The sequence below is a fragment of the Orycteropus afer genome, unplaced genomic scaffold (genome assembly GCF_000298275.1).
Source record: "Orycteropus afer afer isolate SDZICR_OR568_19922 unplaced genomic scaffold, OryAfe1.0 scaffold00086, whole genome shotgun sequence".
In the NCBI taxonomy this organism is placed as follows: domain Eukaryota; kingdom Metazoa; phylum Chordata; class Mammalia; order Tubulidentata; family Orycteropodidae; genus Orycteropus; species Orycteropus afer.
Window position 1 is genome coordinate 6,813,671 of NW_006921673.1, and position 22,206 is coordinate 6,835,876.

The following is a 22,206-nucleotide window of genomic DNA, read 5'->3' on the forward strand; positions in this document are numbered from 1 at the left end:
GAACTTTATAGTTTTAGGTTTCACATTTAAGTCTTCGATCCATCTGGAGTTTGTTTTTGTGTATGGTGTGAGGTACAGATCTTGTTTCATTTTTATGCAAATGATTTGCCAGTTTTTTTTCTCTACCTCAGTTTGAATGTTGGTCCTTTGGTGTTTTGCCAGCACCATTTATTAAACAAATACTCTCTTCCCCTTTTAATGGATTTCCGCCCTTTGTCAAAGATCAGCTGACCACAGGTGGATGGATCTATTTCTGGGTTCTCAATTCTATTCCATTGGACTATATGTCTGTCATTGTCCCAATACCAGGCAGTTTTGACTACTGTGGCTGTATAGTAGGTTTTGAGATCCGGCAGTGTGAGACCTCCTACTTTGTTCTTCTTCAGTAGGACTTTGCTTATCTGAGGTCTCTTTCCTTTCCATATAAAGTTAGTGATTGCTTTTTCCATATTCTTAAAAAATGTTAATGGGATCTAGATTGGGATTGCATTGAATGTGTGGATTGCTTTGGGTAGAATTGACATTTTCACAATGTCCTATCTTCCTATCCACAAACATGGTATGTTCCTCCATTTATGTAGATCTCTTAACGGTTTTTTGAAGTAGTTTTTTATAGTTTTCTTTGTACAGATCTTTTGTGTCCCTGGAAAGATTTATTCCCAAGTTTTTAATTTTTTTGTTAGCTATTATAAATGGTATTCATTTTCTTATTTCTATTTCAGCTATCTCTTTGCTGGTGTAAAGGAATCCAACTGATTTTTGGATGTTGATCTTATATCCTGCCATGATGCTAAATCTCTCAATTAGTTTCAGTAGATTTTTGACTGAGTTTCTCTTGGGTTTTCTAGGTATAGGATCATATCATCAGCAAATAGGGATAGTTTGACTTCTTCCTTACCAATTTGGATGCCTTTGATTTCCCTTTCCTGCCTTATTGCACTGACTAGGACTTCCAAAACAATGTTCAATCAAAGTGGTGATAGAGGGCATCCTTGTCTGGTTCCTTTGTGCAAGGGGAATGGTTTCAGTCTCTCTCTATTGAGAATAATGTTGGCTGTTGGTTTTACATAGAAGCCCTTTATTTTGTTGAGGAATGTCCCTTCTATTCCTATTTTCCTCAGTTTTGATCAGGAATGGGTGTTGGATTTTATCAAATGCCATTTCTACATCATTGATATGATCATGTGGTTCTTTTTCTTTGTTTTATTTATGTGGTGGATGATGTTGATTGTTTTTCTAATGTTGAACCCTCCTTGCATACCTGATATGAACCGCACTTAGTCATAATGAATGATTTATATATATATATATTGTTGGAGTCTATTGGCTAGGATTTTGTTGAAGATTTTTGCATCTATGTTCATGAGGGATATTGGTCTGTAGTTTTCCTTTTGAGTGATGTCTTTGCCTGGTTTTGGTATCAGGATTATGTTTGCTTCATAAAATGAGTTAGGGAGGATTCCACTTTTTCTGTGTTTTTGAATAGTTTGAGTAGGATTGGTATCAGTTCTTCTCTGAATATTTGGTAGAATTCTCCAGTGAAACTGTCTGGGCTAGGACTTTTTTTTGTTGGTAATTTTTTATGACCTGTTCAATTTCTTCTTTTGTGATGGGCCTGTTCAACTTTTCCACATCAGTCTATTACTTTAGGTAAGTGGTGTTTTTCTAGAAATCTGTCCATTTCTTCCAGATTTTTTAATTTGTTGGAGTACAGTTCTCCATAGTATTTTGATATTACCCTTTTTATTTCAGTTGGTTCGGTTTTGATGTCACCCATTTCATTTCTTATTTGTGTTATTTTTTATTCTCTCCCTCTTTTCCTTTGTTAAATTTGCCAGTGGTTTGTCAATTTTATTAATCTTTTTACCAACTTCTCCTCTTACTGATTTTTTCCTATTTTCTGTTTCATTGATATCTGCTCGAATCTTGATTATTTCCTTTCTTCTGGTGACTGTAGGCTTTTCTTGCTGTTCTTTTTCTAATTTTTGGAGATGTTGATTTAAAGTGTTGATTTTGGCTCTTTCTTCTTTACTGATGTGTGTATTTATTGCTATAAATTGACCTCTGATCACAGCTTTTGCTGTGTCCCAAAGATTTTGGTATGTTGTGTTGTTATTCACATTTGATTTAAGGAATTTTTGAATTCCAATTTTTATTTCTTCTTTTACCCAGTCTTTCTTAAGGAGGGTGTTGTTCAGTTTCCATGTGTTTACTCTTTTCCTGTTGATCTTCCTATTGTTGATTTCTAATTTGATAGCCTTATGATCTGAGAAGATGTTTTGCAGTATTTCAGTGTTTTTAAATTTATGAAGTCTTGCTTTATGGCCTAACATGGTCTGCCATGGAAAATGTTCCATGTGCACTGCAAAAGAATGTATATGTGCTGTTGGGTGAAGTGCTCTGTAGATGAGTATAAGGTCAAGTTAGTGGATTGTATTGTTGAGCTCTTCTGCATGTTTGTTGAGTTTCTTTCCATTTGTTCTATCTTTCATTGAAAGTGGTGTATTAAAGTTTCCTACTGTGACTGTAGAGTTATCTATTTGCCTATTCGATTCTTTTAAACTCTGAGTTATGTATTTTGGGATCTTTCATTGGGTCCATAGATATTTATTATGGTTATATATTCTTGTTCAATTGATTCTTTAATCATTATATAATGTCCTTCCTTTTCTTGTATGGTGGTCTTTGTCTTAAAGTCAATTTGATCAGAAATTCATATTGCCATTTGCTTGATAGATCTTTTTCCATCCTTTGATTTTTGTCTGTTTTTGTCTTTGTCTCTAAGGTTTGTCTCTTGTTGACAATGTATTGATGGGTTTTGTTTTCTTATCCAGTATGCAGCTCTCCGTCTCTTGAGTGGTGCATTTAATCTTTTAACATTCAGTGTAATTATCGACAAGTATGAATTGGTTGCTGTCATTTTGTTATGTGTTTTTTCATAATATCTCTGGTTTCTTTGTTCCATATCATTTTCTGTGCTAAGCTCATTATGTTTATGGATCATGTTATCATTTTCTTTGTTGCCTTTTGTTTTAATATTTGTTGAAAATTTGTGCTTGTCCTCTTTTTTATTGTGATATGAAGGTTTATCATTTTTCTTTGAGGTGATTTGTGATTTTCTCCCCGAGTTTAGAACAGTCTATTCTGTCTTGCAACTCTCTTGACTTCCTCACCATTTAGAAGTTACACAGTATTTTCCCTCTTTTTGGTTTGTAGTTGTCTTCATTTCCCAGTTGATGTCTCTTGTTTCCTGTTTAGAATCTTGTAAGCTTTTTTACTTTGGATATTTGCATAGCTGTGGTTTCTGGGTTATGTCATCTTGTGTTTTAATGGTTGGTTGTTGTTTGCTATTTTTGGTTCTCAGTTCAAAGGACTTACTAAAAGTAAGTTTGGTATGGTTTTAACAAATTCCCCTAGTTTCTGCTTATCTGGAAATTTCCTAATTTTACCATCATTTTTGAGGGACAGTTTTGCCGGGTATATAATTTTTGGTTGAAAATTTTTCTCTTTCAGGTTTTATATATACCATCCCATTGCCTTCTCGCTTGCATGGTTTCTGCTGTGAAATCCGAGCTTATTCATACTGGTTGTTCTTTGTAAGCAACTTTTTGTTTTTCCCGTGCTGCTTTCAGGATTCTGTCTTTGTCTTTGATTTTGGTGAGTTTGTTGTTGATATGTCTTGCTGATTTTCTTTTCGGTCTATCCTGTTTGGAGTTCGGTGGACTTCCTGAATGGATATATTCTCATCTTTCATCATTTCAGGGAAGTTCTCCTCCAGCAAATCTTGGACAATTTTCTCAGTGATTTTGTTTTTCTCTTCCTGTTCTGGAATTCCAATAACACGTAAGTTATTCCTTTTGATGGTATCCCACATGAACCTTAAGCTTTCTTCATTTTGTTTTGATCTTTTATCTGATTGATCCCTTTCCAAAGAAGTATTCAGGTATTTGTCTTCATTCTCATGAGTTCGTTCTTCCATTGCATCAATTCTACTCCTTTACCCTTCCGATGTGTTATCTATTTCTGACAATTTAGTATTAATCTTCTGGATTTCTGTCTGTAGATTTTGAATCATTTCTAATATTTCGTTTATTTTGTCATTTTGTTCTTGTATTTTCTTTCAGAATCTTCCAGGGTTTCGTCAGTGTTTTCCTTGATCTGTCTCTCAATCCTTTGAAGATACCTAAATATAATTCTTTTAAATTCCCTGTCAGAGAGTTCCAATGCTGCTTCTTCCTCAGGGATGTGTTCTGGGTCTTTATCGTGCTCTCTTGTTTTTACCAGTTTATCTTTCTTCTTTGTGTGGATTGTGATGGTTTGTTGTCTCTGAGACATTGTGACATTGTTGTATTTAGATCTTTGTTAACTGTTTGTGAAGAGCAACCAAGGGTGAGTCAGGCTCCTCTTGGTGGTTCTTTATTGTTGGCCCGTTGGTGGAGAAGGAGGTGGTGGCTGTCACTCAGTAAGTGAAGCTGCAGGAGGTGTGGGTATAGTTGTGTCATATGGGGATTGTTGCTGTCGTCCACTCAGTTAGACAAAAACAACAATTGAATAACCATCAAAAAAGTAAAAGCAAATAGGCAAAACACACAGGAATAGTAACCAAAAAAATAAAAAAGGGGAAAAAAAATCCTCAATATCTGGGAAGAGGACAAAATAATGAAGAAAAAAATGGGAAAAACAAGGAAGGGAGTTAACCACAAGAAAAAAAAAAATTGCAACCAGGAACAGGTAAAAGAAAGCAAGCTAAAAACTAGAACCTGGGAAGGAAACAATAAAGAATAATAATAACAAGGACAAAAATAATAATTATAATAGTAGTTTTAAAACAGACCAATACAAACAAACTCAAAATAAGGACAAAAGAAAAAAAAGATCAGGGCTGGGGAGGGCACCCAGGCTCTGTCCGAGCACTCAGACTGGGATGGAATTCCTGGCAGCCTAGAAAAGGTGGGTGGGAATGAGGGATGGCCACACCTCTGTTCACCAAGAGGGTATGGGATATAAGAGTAACAAGGGGAATGTCACACTTTTCCAGTAGTCTGTGTCTGGAATGTCTTTGTGGTTCCCAGCAAGTGAATCCTGTTCTTAAGTCCATGGAATCTAAAATGTTCAAACTTCTTGTAAACATTCAAAATGGCTGTGCCCTCTGGACAGGCAAAAGTCCACAGCTCAGCCTGCCTTCCTCTTCACTGCTTCCCCTTTTATTCACCAGCTATCAGAGCAGTCCTCTGTGCAGTGCCTGGCTAGCAGGGCTGATTTTTAGGTTAATTCTTAGATCCTGCCAGCACTCGGCACTCTCCAAGCTGTTCTGTGCCATCAGGATTGCTGACAGACCACAGCTCCGTGTGTCTCCTTTTTTGGTGTTTTCATGCAAATTCTTCTGCTATTTGGAGTCCACTTCTATATCCTTCCCTTCAAAGCTCAGGTCTCCAGGATTATCTTCTGTATCTGTGTTAATTGGTTCCACTTTTCTTTGTTGAAGAGGGTCTGTGCAGTCTTTCTGCCTATTTCACCAGTTTACCAGGACTCCCTTTTTCCCTATCTTTTAAATGGAGATAATAAGGTTATTAAAAGGATTAAGTGAGTTAATATTTGTCAAGTGCTTAGCACAGAATCTGGGGCATTGAAAGCATAATATAAATGTTGAGTAAAATAAAACATAATATTTAAATAAATAGTGGGCTACATTTTGAGGGTTTTGAAAATCATCTACCCTACAATGTAGAAAATGTGTGTAGGAGGACAAGACTTTTCTTTTCAGCAAAAGACCTGTATTCAGCTGCCTACTCAGCATATTTTCTTGAATGTCTTAGAGCAGCAGTTTCAAAGTTTTTGGTTTCAGGACCCTTTTACACTACTGTAAGTATTTCTGTAGGCTTTCAACTGGTATCTTTGGCTTTCCCTTACCACTTCATCCAGTTAATTACAAAATCTTGGTGATGTCACTTCTTCCATATGTGGACAATTTCTTCTTTTTTCCCTTTTGACCATTTCTTCATTTTTATACTAGTGAGCTTGAATATAGCTGCATGATTCTTACCCCTCCTTTGGTAAAAGCAGTTCTTAAAGTGCTTCTATGTTTATTAGTATGAACTCTGTTATACCTGCCTGAAGTATTTGAAGCTCTCTTTAGAAAATAGCTCATCAGTTGTACATCTGTTAAGTAGGTGTCACAGTATTTTCATTTTACCTTGGGGAAATTCAGAGACCACATATCAAAATTGTAACAGAAGCATTATTCTACTTATCTTCTCTGAATATAGACTGGTTGACTGTATAATATCCATCATAAGAATAAATTTTAAATGAATTTTAGAATTCTTTCTTCCAGATATACTTCCACCAAAATGCTAGAAGTCATTAAACATATCAGTAGTTTAATCAGTATCATGAATTTGTTGAGAGTGAGTGAGAAAGAGAGGAATGCATAATTGAATTGCCTCTACATTAGATCTAATGAATTCATCTAGCATGTTTAAGTACCTGGTATAACAAGGCTTCTCAGCTCTTCTGGAAATTCTTTGTAAATCTTTTTGTAGCCAGAAGAGGGCAGAAAGTTATTTCCTAAGTAGGAACAGAGATAAAACATAAAAAGTTAAAAAATATTTGATGTACTCTATAATTTCTTGTTTTGTCTGAGAGCTTGTTTTTTTCCCCCCTTATTACTCATGTCCTGAAATATATCACAAATATTCCCATTTTTAATGAAATAGTCTCAAAGTAAGTTAGCATTAAGTTACAGTTCTAACAAATACAATCCCTGATTCTTTTCATTATGTAAGAAGTGAATAATACCTTATGATTAATCTTTTAGTTAAGAAGTGTCTTTTATATGGCTTTAAAATGATTAAAATTTCTTTAAGATAAATTATAGGACCCCTAAGACTATGGCCTTGGGATACACTTCAGGCTTGGGATAAAACTCACTCCCAAGGGCTGGCTCTCAGCCCAATAGTAAATAAGAGTTTCATGCAAAACACTCAACCTAGGGCTATGTACCCACCTACTCTAGGGAGATACATCCCTTGGAGCAGTCAGCCATGGGGCACTAGAGGGGCAACATTCACAAGAGGAAAAGCTGGACAGATAGGAGTGCATAACTAGGAAGGGCATAGGGAGGAGAGAGGGGTTACTGGGAAGGGAGAGGAAGAAAGTGGGTTAGGATTGGGGATGGTAATTGGGGAGTGAAACCAAATGTACATGAAATGTAGAATGTAACAAATTCTGCTCTGTAAATTTGTACCTAAAGCACAATTATATATATATAACATAATTATATATATATGGGAAGCATTATAATTTACTAGGGCATATAACATTTGAAAGGGCAGGTAATAAACATTAAAAAATGTAGAAATTTTTAATCATTGTAAAATTTATGTATTTAAGAATATTTGGTGACTATCTACTGTGTGCTCACCCCTGTCTTAGGACAATGGGAAAGATGAGGGGTGAGAACAATACATTATCTTCTTAGAATCTCATTTTTAGTTTGTAATGTAATTGGAGAGATGACTCAGAGAGCAATAAATGACCATGTCTAATCAAGTACCAAGGAGTGTGATAGAAACTCCTTTATAATTCAGAAGAAGAAGAATCCTTTGGTATACAGAAAGTATTAGTTTTAAGATGGCTTCATGTAGAGGTAGAATTTGAGCTGAGATTTACCTTTAATATTTGGGTAAGCGGAGAAGTAAAAGAAAGAAATTGACAGGCTCAGGAAGTAACTTAGTTCAGGAGTAGAGAGATATAGGGGACTATAAACTTGAGTGGAGGAGAGGGTTTCTATTAGAAAATACTAAGAAAGTACATGGAAATTGTATTTTGGCATGCCTTGAAACCTAGGCAGGAATATGAGTTCAGTACTGTAGACAAATAGTAACTATTGTAGATTTTTGAGTAGAGGGTGAATTATCTAATAGTGGTCTATAGAATTTGTAGAAGAGAGAATAAATTTGAAGCTGGAAAGACAAAAGAGTACTTCTTGTAGTCAAGGTGAGATGAGAGTTGACAAGAGCCAGAACTAAGGAAGTGACAGTAGGAATTTAAAGGAATAAAGCTGAAAAATATTTCAGGGGAGAAATGAATTAAGTCTTTGTGAGAGATTGGGACTGGGTAATAGATGATTAGAGACAAACACAAATGCCATACTTCTAATAGAGAACGAGAATCATGGGTATATCAACAATAGAAACAGGGAAATTGAGAGCCCATGAACACTAGTCTACCTTCACTGGCTTCTAAAGTGACTTTAAGCCCTGAACCAAGTTTTCCCTCTGTTGTTGTTGTTGTTATGTGCCATCGAGTCGTACCTGACTCATAGCGACCCCTCCTTGGGTTTCTGAGGCAGTATCACTACGGAAGCAGATTGCCCCATCTTCCTTCTGAGGAGTGGCTGGTGAGTTTGAACTGCCAGCCTTCTGGTCCCTTTAAGAGGCTGTAATTTGGTTTATAATATATTTCTTTAATCATGGACCAGTAAGCATTGAAAAAAAAAAAATACAAAGGCTTATGGAATTCTCAGATCTGCTTAAAAGAACTGCTTCTATTCTGAGGTCTTTTAATGCCATGAAATTACATGAACATTTTGGTTGTGAGCATCTTTATGGAAATTGGGTCCATAGATTTCTTTAGAATCATGGAGGCATATGTAACATTAAAAAAAGAAAAGTTAGGAACTTTGGTGATAGGAATAAATTAGAGGAATGAGAAAGTGTCTCAAACTTGCCATCTACAGTTTATTCGTTTGTTAAGAATAAAGAAACAATATAAATGCTACAGATGTTTTAAATTAGTATGAATAACTGTAAATATGAATTATTATAATAATTATGATAAAACTGGTATAACCTACACAGACAGCTTGTTCTGCTGGAATTAGCCCATTGAGTGTAAATAATACCTCTAGATTCATCCTTGTCCTAACCCTCATCCTCGGGCCCATTCAGGATTCTAGAGCTTCTCTCAGACATATGGACATAATTGCTTTCATAATTGAATGCTACTCTTTTATCACACAACTATAAAAAGATTTTTGCTATTCCTCAGAGGTATGTCCTATTGTTAAATTACCAAGTAATATGTATAAATTGTTGGGGCATAAGTGGAAGAGATCATCTTCAATAATCTCAGCAGTATTATTCAACATAAGTATGCTTGAACCTAGTTGTGAAATGTCAACACATTTAAATCCAAGCACTAGGGATCTGTAAGCAGAAAAGTCCTTGACTCCATGCAGTAATATATCATTGCAGAGAATGTTCTGGTCTTTTGTGAAGGGAATTTGGCAGTCCTCTCGTTTTAGTTTCATGTGAGTTTTCTGAAGCTTGGGTTTTTGGATAATGCCTTTGTTTTTATTTTCCTGTAAAACATTAGAAATTCTGTGTGGGAAAAATTGGACTTGTTGAGAGTAATAATATTTGACTGTAATTCAGTTAGATTATTACATTATCACTTAAACAGTAAAACTGTCTGTTGGTTACATGAATTTGTTTGGTACTTGATCAGAAATGTTGAGAGAGAGTACATTGCAAAAACATAGCCAAGTTGGCTTTGATTCATGTATAACAGATTGCCTGTTGCAAGTATAAATAACCATGTTTTTTAATTGAATCATTTTAGTGTTTTTCTTTATATAATTGAAAAATAGAAAATAAAAGTTCTGTGTATGTTATTAAGAAGCATTATTTTTCTTACTGTTAGGTTTATTACAACAGAAAATATTTTTTACTTTATTTTTTCTTAATACTTTTTGTTTTTTTTCCAGTACTCTTCAATAATTTTGCAAAAATATAGTTAGAAGAGTATCTCTACTAGCTCTCTTCATTATTAGACAAATTTCCATATAATCAAACCCTCCAAAAGGAATAATTTGGTTTCTGATATTCAGAATGCCAGCTAAATTGGAATGTTAACAGAATTGCTTTCTACAGAAAAATGATTGTATTTTTCACTCTGGGGGATCTTTATACAGTATACATATTTTAAATACATTTATAGTAACTGTCTAGAGGTTAAGACTAATTCAGTTCTTTTTAGTATAGCCTGTTCGGTAATAAAAATAAGACTATATTTTAAACAAGAAAATGTTCATGTGCCATAATATTTATAGTAAATTATATAACAGTTTTAGATGATGTCGTATGTTACACTACATAAACTCTTTTCTTAAGCCAGACTCTTTGTATATATTATCTTTCAGTGATTGTATACAGTGGTATAGTGTTTCACTTGATACGATTTTAATCACTGTTAGGTTGAACTTGAAAGAAAGTTGGAATCTGCAACTAAGTCCAAACTGCATTACAAGCAGCAATGGGGACGAGCTTTGAAAGAACTTGCCAGACTTAAACAGGTATGTAGTTTATAGCTAATGATGGATTATTCTTTTTATGTCTCTGTTATGTGCAGATGTCTGCATTTGAATTTCCATTGCCGTTTTTGAGATTAGAGGGTTTTTTTTTTTCATATGTTATATGTAAAATCTTCTTTTTCTTACTTAAACAATTTTAAGGTGCTTTTTAATTTGTCGACTACCTTCTTTCCCAGAAGAAATTGAGAGTAATATCTTCTCTCATTTTTCCTCCTTAAGTATTTATTGTGTTTTATTTTTCCTATTGAAAGTGCTTTTATTTTAGGGGAAAGTTAAGGAGAACTGTTAAAAATAAAATTATCATGTTCTCAAATTTAAAACATATGTTAAATGTTTTCCTAGGAAGGAAATATTTCTTCAATAAAGAAACAGGATCACAGAGAATTTGCATAATTTTAAAAGATTTTTGAAAACTTTGATGGTAGTTTCCTCAATTCTCATTGCATTCCTTTTTTTCCCCCCACTTCTGGCTACTAGGAAGAAAAATGCTATGATTTTCATGAGAAATTAATCTTAATTGTAGGGATAATTTCTTCAAATGATAATGAGAAAATAAAATATCAGCAAGGTTTTTATCTTGAGCCTAAAGTACTTAATCTAAAACTTTTAAGGATTAGTCATGGTTGGTTTAATCCAAATTTTGCTTTTTTATTATTTTTTTTAATGTATACATTTTATTCTGAATAAAATTTGGCACATAGAGTCTTACAGGTTTATATTTTTCCAAATATATCTTCATAGCCATCAAATTACTATAATCATGTTTGTGGTATTATTACTGATAGCTAACCACTTTCATGAAGAAGTACATACTAGATTGCATGAGTGTAAAAAATACGAGTTTGCTGTACCATAGTTTATAGATTAGTTAAAATTGTAACCATTACACATAAAGATAGGTAGTTACATATTGCTAAATATAAAACATACTATACAAAGTGAATATATAAATGTTCACAAGACTAAGGATAGATGAGTAGATAACTAAGTATAATATAGAGGGCCTCTTATATTCAGGGTATTTCCCTAGATATACAGATAAAGGTAACACACATACTTTTCGCTCTGGGAGCTTAAAATTCAGTAGTAGGTAGAAAACAGCTATGAATATAATATTTACTACATAACTAAGAGGCCTGTAAGAAATCATACAAAATGCTCAGAAGGAGAAAGTACATCTATTTGATAAGACTTAACGAAAGGTGTTTTAGAAGAAGTATTTGAGATGGACTTCTGGAGATGAATAGGCAGGATTTTAATAGAGGAATTGGTTGTGATATAATAGAGTATTGCTGGAAATATAACCTAATGAATAAAATATATCACAAAGAAGGATGAGGTGGGAAAGCATAGGCTGTGTTTATAGAAAACCACCACTCATCTGTCAGTTTGTCATTCTGTGGTGGCTTGTGTGTTCCTGTGCGTCTGGAGGCTATACCACCAATATTGCAAATACCAACAGGGTCATCCATTGATGGACAAGTTTCAGTGGAGCTTTCAGACTAAGACTCAGAAGAAGGAAGGGACTATCTAATTCTCAAAGAATTGACCAGTGAAAATGTTATGAACAGCAGTGAAACAATTGTCTGATATATTACTGGAAAACTTTATGAATAGTTCTGAAACGTTGTCTGATACAGTGCCAGAAGATGAGCTCCTCAGGTCGAAAGGCACTCAAAATGCAACTGGGAAAGAGCTGCCTCCTCAGAGTATACCCTAGTGATGTAGATGGAGTAAAACTTTCAGGACCTCCATTTACTGATGTGTCACAACTAAAAATAGGAAGAAACAGCTGCAAATATCCATTAATCATCAGGACATGGAAAGTACGAAGTAATGAATCTGGGAAAATTAGAAGTTGACCAAAAAAATATGGAACGCATAAAGATCGATATCTTAGGCATTACTGAGCTGAAATGGACTGGTTTTGGCCATTTTGAATCAGACAACCATATGATCTACTATGCCAAGAATGACAAACTGAAGAGGAATGACGTCACATTCATCATCACAAAGAATGTTTCAAGAGCTGTCTTGAAATACACTGCTGTCAGTGATAGGATAATATCCATATGCCTACAAAGGAGCTTTGGTAGTATAGTGCCTAAGGCACTTGACTGCTAATCAAAAGGCTGGCAGTCCAAACCTACCAGCCACTGAAATACAGTGCTGTCAGTGATAGGATAATATCCATATGCCTATAAAGGAGCTCTGGTAGTGTAGTGCCTAAGGCACTTGACTGTTAACCAAAAGGTTGGCAGTTCAAACCCATCAACCACTCCTTAAAAGGAGGGTTGGGCAATCTACTTCTGAAGTGATACCACCTTGGAAACCCAGGGAGGGGTCCCTATGAGTTGGGTCCAACTTGACAGCATATAACAACAACAACAACAAAGAAGACCAGTTAATACTACTACTATTCAAATTTATGTACCAGTGACCAAAGCTAAAAACAAGGAAATTGAAGATTTTTAACAACTACTGCAGTCTGAAATTACCAAACTTGTAATCAAGATGTGCTGATTATCACTGGTGATTGGAATGCAAAAGTTGGAAACAAAGAAGAGTCACTGGTAGTTGGAAAATACGGCCTTGGTAATAGAAATAATGCTGGTTGGTTGCATGATAGAATTTTGCAAGACCAATGACATTCATTGCAAACACCTTTTTTCAACAACATAAAAGGTGACTAAACGTGGACTTCGCCAGATGGAGTACACAGCAATCAGATTGACTACATCTGTGGCAAGAGTTGATGGAGAAGATCAATATCTTCAGCCAGAACAAGGCCAGGAGCTGACTGTGGAACAGACCATAAGTTGCTCATGTGCAAGTTCAAATTGAAGTTGAAGACAATTAAAACAAGTCCATGAGAGCCAAAATCTGACCTTGATTATATCCCTCCTGAATTTAGAGACCATCTAAAGAATAGATTTGATGCACTGAACACCAGTGACTGCAAACCAGGGATGACATCAAGTACATCTTCCATGAAGAAAGCAAAAAGTCATTAAAAAGACAGGAAAGGAAAAAAACGACCAAAATGGATGTCAGAAGAGACTGAAACTTGCCCATGAATGGAGAATAGCTAAAGCAAATGGAAGAAATGACAAGATAAAAGAGCTGAACAGAAGATTTGAAAGAGCAGCTTGAGAAGACAAAGTCAGTTATTGTAATGAAATGTGCAAAGACCTGGAGTTAGAAAACCAAAATCTCACTACACTAAAAATAATTTAAACATTGTAAGTCTGAGAATAAGAAGATGTTAGAAATAGCTGTAGGGAAGTGAAGTGTAGGATACAGTTTGAGTATTAATAGTTTTGTTTTTAGATGGTTCTTGCAACAGATGTTCTGTAGAAAACTATACTAAAGGAAAAACGTATGTAAGAGTTAGATATGCTGGTGTGTGTCAGTAGGTAAATTTCCTAATGTGTGTACTCATAAACAAACATGAGCGCATTGAGTCTGGAGAAACATTAGTACTTAGTTCATATGTTCATTCATTCAGAAAGTACTCATTGTGAGCCTCTTATGCACCATGCACAGTATTAAAATAGCAGTTTTCTCCTATGTGGAACTTAAAGTTCAATGAGGAGAACTGATATTTAGCAAGAATATAACAGAGTGGTGGGAAAAGCAAGCGAGGTCACTGAAAATGATAGAAGTATTAGAAAAACAAGAGGACAATGGGGTATTGGGTGGACGAATGGCTATTTGTTAATCAAAGCTAAGGGAAAAACGCTTAGAGAAAAAGTTTCAAATGGTGCTATTAGATTTGGAATCATTTTAAATTTTAAAATAGAGCATAAATGGGGATGAAGTAGAAGATAGGCCTGACCTTGAAGAAATTGAGTAGTGAAGGATGAAAGAATAATGAAATGGTAATTAGTTACAAGACATTACCAAAGTCACTTGAAAAGATGGAAAAGTATTTTAGCTGTTGATTAAGGCATTTTCTCTGGAAAAAAAATAGTAATAATTGTAATGAATTATTGAAATGTAATTATGTTATAATTTGGCATGTTTCTTATTAATAAATCTTCATGCAAGAATTTAAATTTATTTTTCAGTCATGTTCATATGTGTATATTTACTGATTACATTGTTTAAGTTTTTTCACCTTTTGAAGTATTTAAAATATAGGAAAGTAAATAAATAATGTTTTGGATGAAACTCCCCAAATTCATGACTTTTTGTTTGTTTTGCACTGGGATATTGAGGTGGTTAATTAGAATTAAGTTCACTGTGAAAGGCTCGCAATCAAGTGCCCGCCTCTTAACATTTGTATCCTCATACACTTTTTCTATCTTCTAGTTCTTTCCATTTAATTAATTATTTTCCATCTACCCATTGGTACTTTGCATTTTTCTACCTTCTTGTCCAGAAAACATTGGCAAAGTAATTTTAGCTATTTGTTCTGGATAATAAAAGAGGATACTACAAAAGTTCAGGTGCCTTCTTTCTCTTGAGTTACTATAGTATAGTAAAAGAAAACAATGTGAAATCACTGGTTCAACTCTGAGAATTCTACTCTATGAAAGACAGTAAAAGTAATAGTCTCATCCTTGTAGTACAGTGATCTTCATTTCTTTCTTATTATAGCCCAATTTTATTCCTTATCCCACCAACTTTCTGCTTTAGAAATTACACTAGAAACAAATTACAAGGTCGCTAGGCATCACTGATGTTCTGCAGACTGCATTTGAGATACACCATTTTAAGAAAAAATGTAATGGGTCTGAGAGTACGATAATGAATTGTGCTCAGCCACTAACTGTTTTTGGAAAATTAAAATTATAACTTCATCAAATTGGCACATTTCGTATGTGTGAAAAATACTTCAAAAATTTTCCCCAATACTTTTTATTCAAAACACATTTATTGTGTTTGAATATTAAATTGGAATCCTCTACTGCTTTTGTTCAGAGGATTGTTTGTGCAATTTCTTGTTTAAATTGGATTAGTACCATGTTAATTTTACATTGCCTCTGGTGTATAGCCACGGGGCTATAATCTTTGCCAGTATTTTGTCACAGCAAAACCCTCTGGAGGGCCATACAAAACATTTGTGTAGTACGGATTAGACGGCAAAAGCCATATCTTAGATTGTTAATAAATGTTAATGACAAAACCCAGCTGGTAAAGCTTGGAAATAAGATCTAATACTTGGTGCCCCTTGCCAAAAGAATGTTTAAACAGAGATTTCCATTACTCAAAGGTGACCTAGTATAGTCATTTTGTGAATTAAAAAACATAATCTTCTAATTATTTAGAGGAAAAAAAACCTTCTGATTCGTAACCATGAAAGTACATGCTTTTTTGTTCTTTAGTAACACAGCAACAGCTGTGATACTGTAAAATAACTAAAACATGAAATGGGTCCTCACTTAGAAAACAAAGAAATGATACCCATACACTCTGGGTTTGGTATCTTGGGACAGAGTATAACATTAGTTTAGAAAGTTCTACTTTTTAGACATTTAACAGGCAATTTATTTTCTTTCTTTCTCTTCCCCATGATGATAAACATTACAGAGATATTTTAAAACCAAAACAAATATTTGAGTTAAATTGGTCTACAATTGGTCTTTCCCATTTAAGATTATCTGCTTTACTCCTTGTGTTCTACTGAAGAATAGCATATTTACATATTTATTTGCAAGCATTTAACACTTTAGAAAATTGTTACATTTGTAGAATAAAAACCACTATTTAAAAAAAAATTAAAGAATTGTTAAAGAGGTATGAATTTGTTGTAGAAAATTTAACATTTTAATTTTGTCAGATATATTAAAACTAAGAATATTTCTCCCCAGGACAGAAAAGAGAACTAAGATTTTGAGTAGGATATGTTGGTCCCTTACCATATTTGTGCACAGTAGATCTGTTTAAAACTAAGCTGATATATTTAGTTAAAACAACACAGACTTCGTTGGCTGACATCAGCACTATCTTGTCCAGCCTCCTGCTTATCCACTCAGAGTAATTAATTTGATTAATTTATAAGTAATTTAACCAAGAATGGGATGTAAATCTTTGTTTAAGAAAAACAGTTGGAGGTCCAAATCTTAGTTAAAAACTGTGTCTTGAAACCATCCAGGCCCTCCTCCTGACTTGTCAGCTCTGGGTTATTTTCAGAAAACTTTACTTGAGTTCCTTAGCTTAGTTGTAAGTTTTTTCCCACAGACTTACATGGTATGTGTGAGTGGGAGAGTAAGTAGTGGCCACTTTTTAGCCGCTGTTTAGTCTAGTGTATGTATGTTTACATCTCCTCCCTGGATTTATAGGCAGCCAAGGCAAAATAAAGATTATACTCACTTGATTGAGGAGCCTTTAACTAAGAGCACCTGGCAGCAGAGAGGATTTCTTTCACTAACCTCTAATTTTTGTGTGTCTGTGTGTGTACACTTGTTTAAATTAATGCAGTATACTTGATTTAAAATGTAAGGCATTTAAAAGTGGTTTTTTTTCTATTTTTAAGGTTTTAGAGTAAAAATGTTTCAAGTTTTATTAAAATGTTATAATTTTCCCAAGTAACCTAAATTGAAATAACTGACTTTTTATTGTTTTTGTTTTTCTTTCTGCTTCATGTAAAAAAAAGAAAAAAAAGCAAATATAACACAGAAAATAAAAATCACCAATAATCTCATCCCCTCTTCAACTACCACTAACGATTTTTGGTGAATTTTTGTTAATTTTTTTTTTTTTAAATAAATGATATATGTTATACACTGTAAAGAAGATATGCAACTATATGTATAGTTTAAAGGGAAAAAAAAAGGGATTTGTGTACTTCTCTTTTCCCTCTTCCAGCTTAAGAGACAGCATTATCAATGCTTTGGAAGCTCTCTGTGTGCCTTTTCTCAACTGCATCCTCCCCAGAGGTGATCACTATCCCGAATTTGGTATTTATTATTCCTTTACTTAGGGCTCATAAGGTTTTTCTCCTTTAATCTATAATATGAGTTATTTAATACATTTTCTAACATTGAATGAGCCTGAAATCCTGAGATAAACCTAACAAGTCATACTTTAAATTTTTTTCTAAATTAATAGATTCATTTTGCTAATATTTTGCTTAGCATTTTTAAGTCTATGTTTAAGAGTAAAATTGGTCCCTGGTATTCCTTTTTCTTATGTTCTCTGCTCTTGATAGTAAGGTTATTCTAATTTCAAAAATTGAGAGCAGCCATTTTTTTTCAATTATCTTTTTTCTATTTGTATAAAGTACCATTATCTATTCCTTGAATATTATAATTGTCTATAAGATATTTTGAGCCTATTTTCTTAATTATTGATCAAATTCTTTAGTAACAAAATTATTGTCATTTTTATTATTTCCAACTCAGTTCTTATAATTTATAGTTTTACAGGGTTTTGTCAATTTTAGAGCTCTCAAATTTCTTAAGTTGCTTAAATATTTTCTTAACTGCTATAGGTATAGTATGCCCCTTTTCACTCTAAATCATTCATTTGCTTGCTTATTTATTTGTCCTTTTGCTAGGTGTATGTTCATTTTATTAATCTATATAAAGAACCATTTTTTGGCCTTTTAAATCTTCTGTTGTAATTGTTCTACTTGTAGGCATTTTTTAAAACTACTTAAGTTGATGTTTCACTATTTATATTTAGTTTTGAATATTTCTCTTTTTAATTTAAACTTTAATTTAAGGCTATTAATTATTTTCTTCTGGAATAGCTTTAATAGCATCCCATAGGTTTTGCTATGAGTTTTTTTTTTTTAACTTTTTATTATAGAAATTGATTAACATAAGAAAAGTAGAGATATTCTAAAAATGAATCCTTGAGTTCCCAACATCCACTTTCAACTATTACCAACATTTTCCCAATCTTATTTCATCTATTTCCCATCCCTTTTTCTTTTCTTCCATTTCTAGAAGAAAGGTACATCCCTTTTTTTTTTTTTTAAATACTGTGTCATTATCATATCTAACACAGTTAACACTGTTGTTGTTTTTATGTGCCCTCCAGTTGGACCTGACTCATAGCGACTCCTTCTTGGGTTTCCCAGGCAGTATCACTGAGGAAGTAGAACACTAATTTCTTTATAACAGATATTCAATCCATGTTTACATTAGTTCAGTTATCTTAAATTATTTTTGAGTTTCCATTGTGATTTCTGTTTTAACCTTAAGTAAATGTTTCTTTAAGGTGGTCTTTTTGTTCTTATTCTTGTTTTTTAATGTTATTTTTTTGTGTGCCACTGGGGCCATGAAGTTTGTTGAGACTTGGTTATGTTTTTTTTTAATAATTTATTTTTTGTTGTTGTTGAGAATCTGTATACACAACAGAACACAAATTCACAATTTCTACTTGTACAACTCAGTGACATTGATTACATTTTTCAATTTTTTTCTGAGTTGTTCCTCCCCAGTTAACATAAACTCAGTGTGCCCTATGGTTCCTATCTATAATCTTTCGAGTTGCTGTTGTCAATTTATCCCATCAGATCTTAGGGTAATACTCATGGCAGACATTTTTTACTAGTTAAGCTAAACTATTGTTTAGTTTTTAAGAAGATTTCAGAGGACACTTTTTGTTTAAGATTTAAAGATTATCTCAGGGAAGTAGTTGCAGAGGTTCATCTAAGCCTCATGGCTCCAGAAAGTCTGGAGTCCACGATAATTTGAAATTCTCATCTTCATTTTTCTCCCTTTTGATCAGGATTCTTCTGTAAAATCTTTGCTCAAAGTTTTCAGTAATGGTAGCCAGACATAATTCAGTTTTTCTGGTCTCATGGCAGAGGAGGCCATTGTTCATGGAAGTAATTAGCTACACATTTCATATCCTTGACTCTTCTTCTTCCTCTGTTGCTCCAGGAAAATAGAGACCAGTTGTACCTAGGATAGTCATTTGCAAGCTTTTAGGATCCCAGGTACTATGCAGTGAACTGGAGGTAGACTTGTCTTATGGCCTAGCATGGAGTCATTTTTCTCAAATATTTAAAGAGTATTTGAAAAGACTCAGTTGTGGTTGTGAGAAACCTATATGTAGACCAAAAGGCCTATGTTGGAACAGAACAAGGGAATACTGTATGGTTTAAAATCAGGCAGGGTGTGTGTCAGAGTTGTATCCTCTCACCATACTTAACTCAGCTTATATGCTGAGCCAATAATCTGAGAAGCTGGACTATATGAAGGAGGACATGGCATCAGGATTGGCAGAAGACTCATTACTAACTGTGATATGCAGATGACACACCTTGCTTACTTAAAGTGAAGATGATTCGAAGCACTTACTGATGAAGATCAAAGACTAGTCTTCAGTATGGATGACACCTCATAGAGAAAACAAAAATCTTCACCACTGGACCAATAAGCAATATCCCAATAAATGGAGAAAAGATTGAGGTTGTCAGGGATTTAATTTTACTTGGATCCATGGAAGCAGTAATCAGGAAATCAAATGATGTATTGCACTGGGAAAATTGGCTGCAAAAGACCTCTTTAAAGTGTTAAGAAGCAAAGATGTCACTTTAAAGTGCGTGACACAAAGCATGGTCTTTTCAGATGTCTCATAGACATATGAAAGCTGGACAGTGAATTAGGAAGACCAAAGAAGAGTTGATGCCTTTGAATTGTGGTGTTGGCAAAGAATACAAAAAATACCATGGACTGACTGCCAAAAGAATGAACACATCTCTGTAGAAGTTTGTCTCACCTACTTTGGTCATATTGTCAGAAGGAACCATTCCCTGGAAAAGGATATCATGCTTGGTAAAGTTTAGAGTCAGCAAAAAAGAGAAAGACTCAACAAGATGTAGTGACACAGTGTTTGCAATGATGAGCTCAAGAATAGCAAGGATTGTGAGAATAGTGCAGGACTGTACAGTGTTTCATTCTGTTTTACATAGGGTCGCTATGAGTTGGAGCCAACTGGATGGCACCTTACAACAACAACACCACTTGAAAAGAATGTATATTCTCCAATTTTGGGATGTATTATTCTGTGCATGGTCATTTGACCATGCTTATTAAATGTAGTGTTAAAATCTTCTATATCTTTCTAATATTTTATATTTGATATATAAGTTACAAAGAGAAGTGTGTGGTAAAATCTCCCATTCTGATGGTAGATTTGTTCCTTCTCTTTTTTACATTTTTGTTTGTTCATATAATTTGAAACCATGTTATCATTAGAATGTTACATTTTCCCAATGGGTTGAACTTTTATTATTATTTAGTTAACCTCTTTGTCTCTAGTAATGCTCCCTTAAAGTTTGTTTTGTCTTATACTAACCATAATATTTCCTGGTTTATTTTGTATTTTGCTTTGTATTTACTTTCAACTCTTGTCCTCATGTATTAGCAATATCATTCATAGACAGCATGTAACTAGATATTTTATCAGTTTTTACCTAGAGTTTTTATTCCCTTTACATTTATTGTGATTACTAATATGTTTCAACTTACTTCTACCATCTGATTCTCTGACTGTTCTACTTTTTCTAGGCTTTATTTCCTTCTTGCTTTATTTTGTTGTTTTTCTTCACATTCTGTTTTTCATCTTTAGAGATTTTGAAATAATTACTCTTATTTCTGTTATTTATTGTGGTTACCATAGGGATTTTAGTATCTGTATTTAATTTAACAAAACCCAAAGATAGTATCTCTAAAGTTAATACAGGTACCTAAGATTAATTTAACTCCAGTCGCCCTTCTTCCAATTTATCTATTGTTATAAAGTATTTTTAACTCTACAGATTAGACATCGTTGTTGTTGTTGTTGTTGTTGTTGTTGTTGTTGTTATGTGCCGTCGAGTTGGACCTGACTTATAGCGACCCCTCCTTGGGTTTCCGGGGCAGTATCGCTACGGAAGTAGATTGCCCAACCTTCCTTCCAAGGAGTGGCTTGGTGGGTTTGAACCGCCAGCCTTCTGGTTAGCAGTCAGGTGCCTTAGGCACTATGCTACCAGAGCTCCTTAGACATCATTATCACTTTTTTATACAATATTTACTTATATGTACCCCCATGTTTACTATTTTTCTTTACTGATCATTCCTTATTGTATCTCTGACCTTCTTTTAAGGCTCATTTTCATTCTTCCTTGAGAACATCCTTCACAGTCTGCTTTTTTAATGACAATCACTAATAGTAAACTATTTCTGTCTGACAGTCTGTTTACCCTTGTTCTTGAAAGATAGTTTCACTCACAGTAGTCTAGGTAGATAGTTTTTTCTTAGCACTTCTTTTCCATCTTCTTTTGGCTTTCGCTTTTTCCATTGTATTAACGATCAAAGTAATGTCATTCTTTAGTATTCTTTCATTCATCTTTTTCTCTGGATGTTTTTCAGATCATCTCTTTGCCTTTGTTGTTCTACATTTTTACAATAGTATATCATGAATACCGTCTCTCATTTTTTATGGTTTTTTTTTTAATTGTCTATCTCATTTTCTAAAATAATTTATTTTGTTGTTGAGAATATACACAGCAAAGCATATATCAATTCAACAGTTTCTACATGTGCAATTCAGTGACACTGATTACGTTCTTCAAATTGTGCAACTATTCTCACACTCCTTTTCTAAGTTGTTCCTCCTCCGTTAACATAAATTCACTGCCCCTAAGGTTCCTATCCAATTGTTCAAGTTGCTGTTGTCAGTTTTATCCTCTATAGATAGATCTTAAAAGAGAATGGGAGCTCTGGTGGTGCCTAGGGCATGTGACTGCTAACCAGAAGGCTGGCAGTTCAAACCCACCAGCCACTCCTTGGAAGGAAGATGGGGCAATCTACTTCCGTAGTGATACTGTCTGGGAAACCCAAGGAGGGGTCACTGTGAGTCAGATCTGACTCGATGACAGTGGGTTT

General features: G+C 34.1%; 1 protein-coding gene across 1 annotated transcript in view; it reads left to right on the forward strand.

Moving 5' to 3' along the window:
* Positions 1-22,206, forward strand: part of CEP120 (centrosomal protein 120) — a 145,784-nt gene that overhangs the window by 116,711 nt on the left and 6,867 nt on the right. Inside the window, exon 18 of the mRNA XM_007942245.1 lies at positions 10,259-10,357. Within this exon, the coding sequence (XP_007940436.1) occupies positions 10,259-10,357 (99 nt within the window). The remainder of the gene's footprint in view (positions 1-10,258; positions 10,358-22,206) is intronic.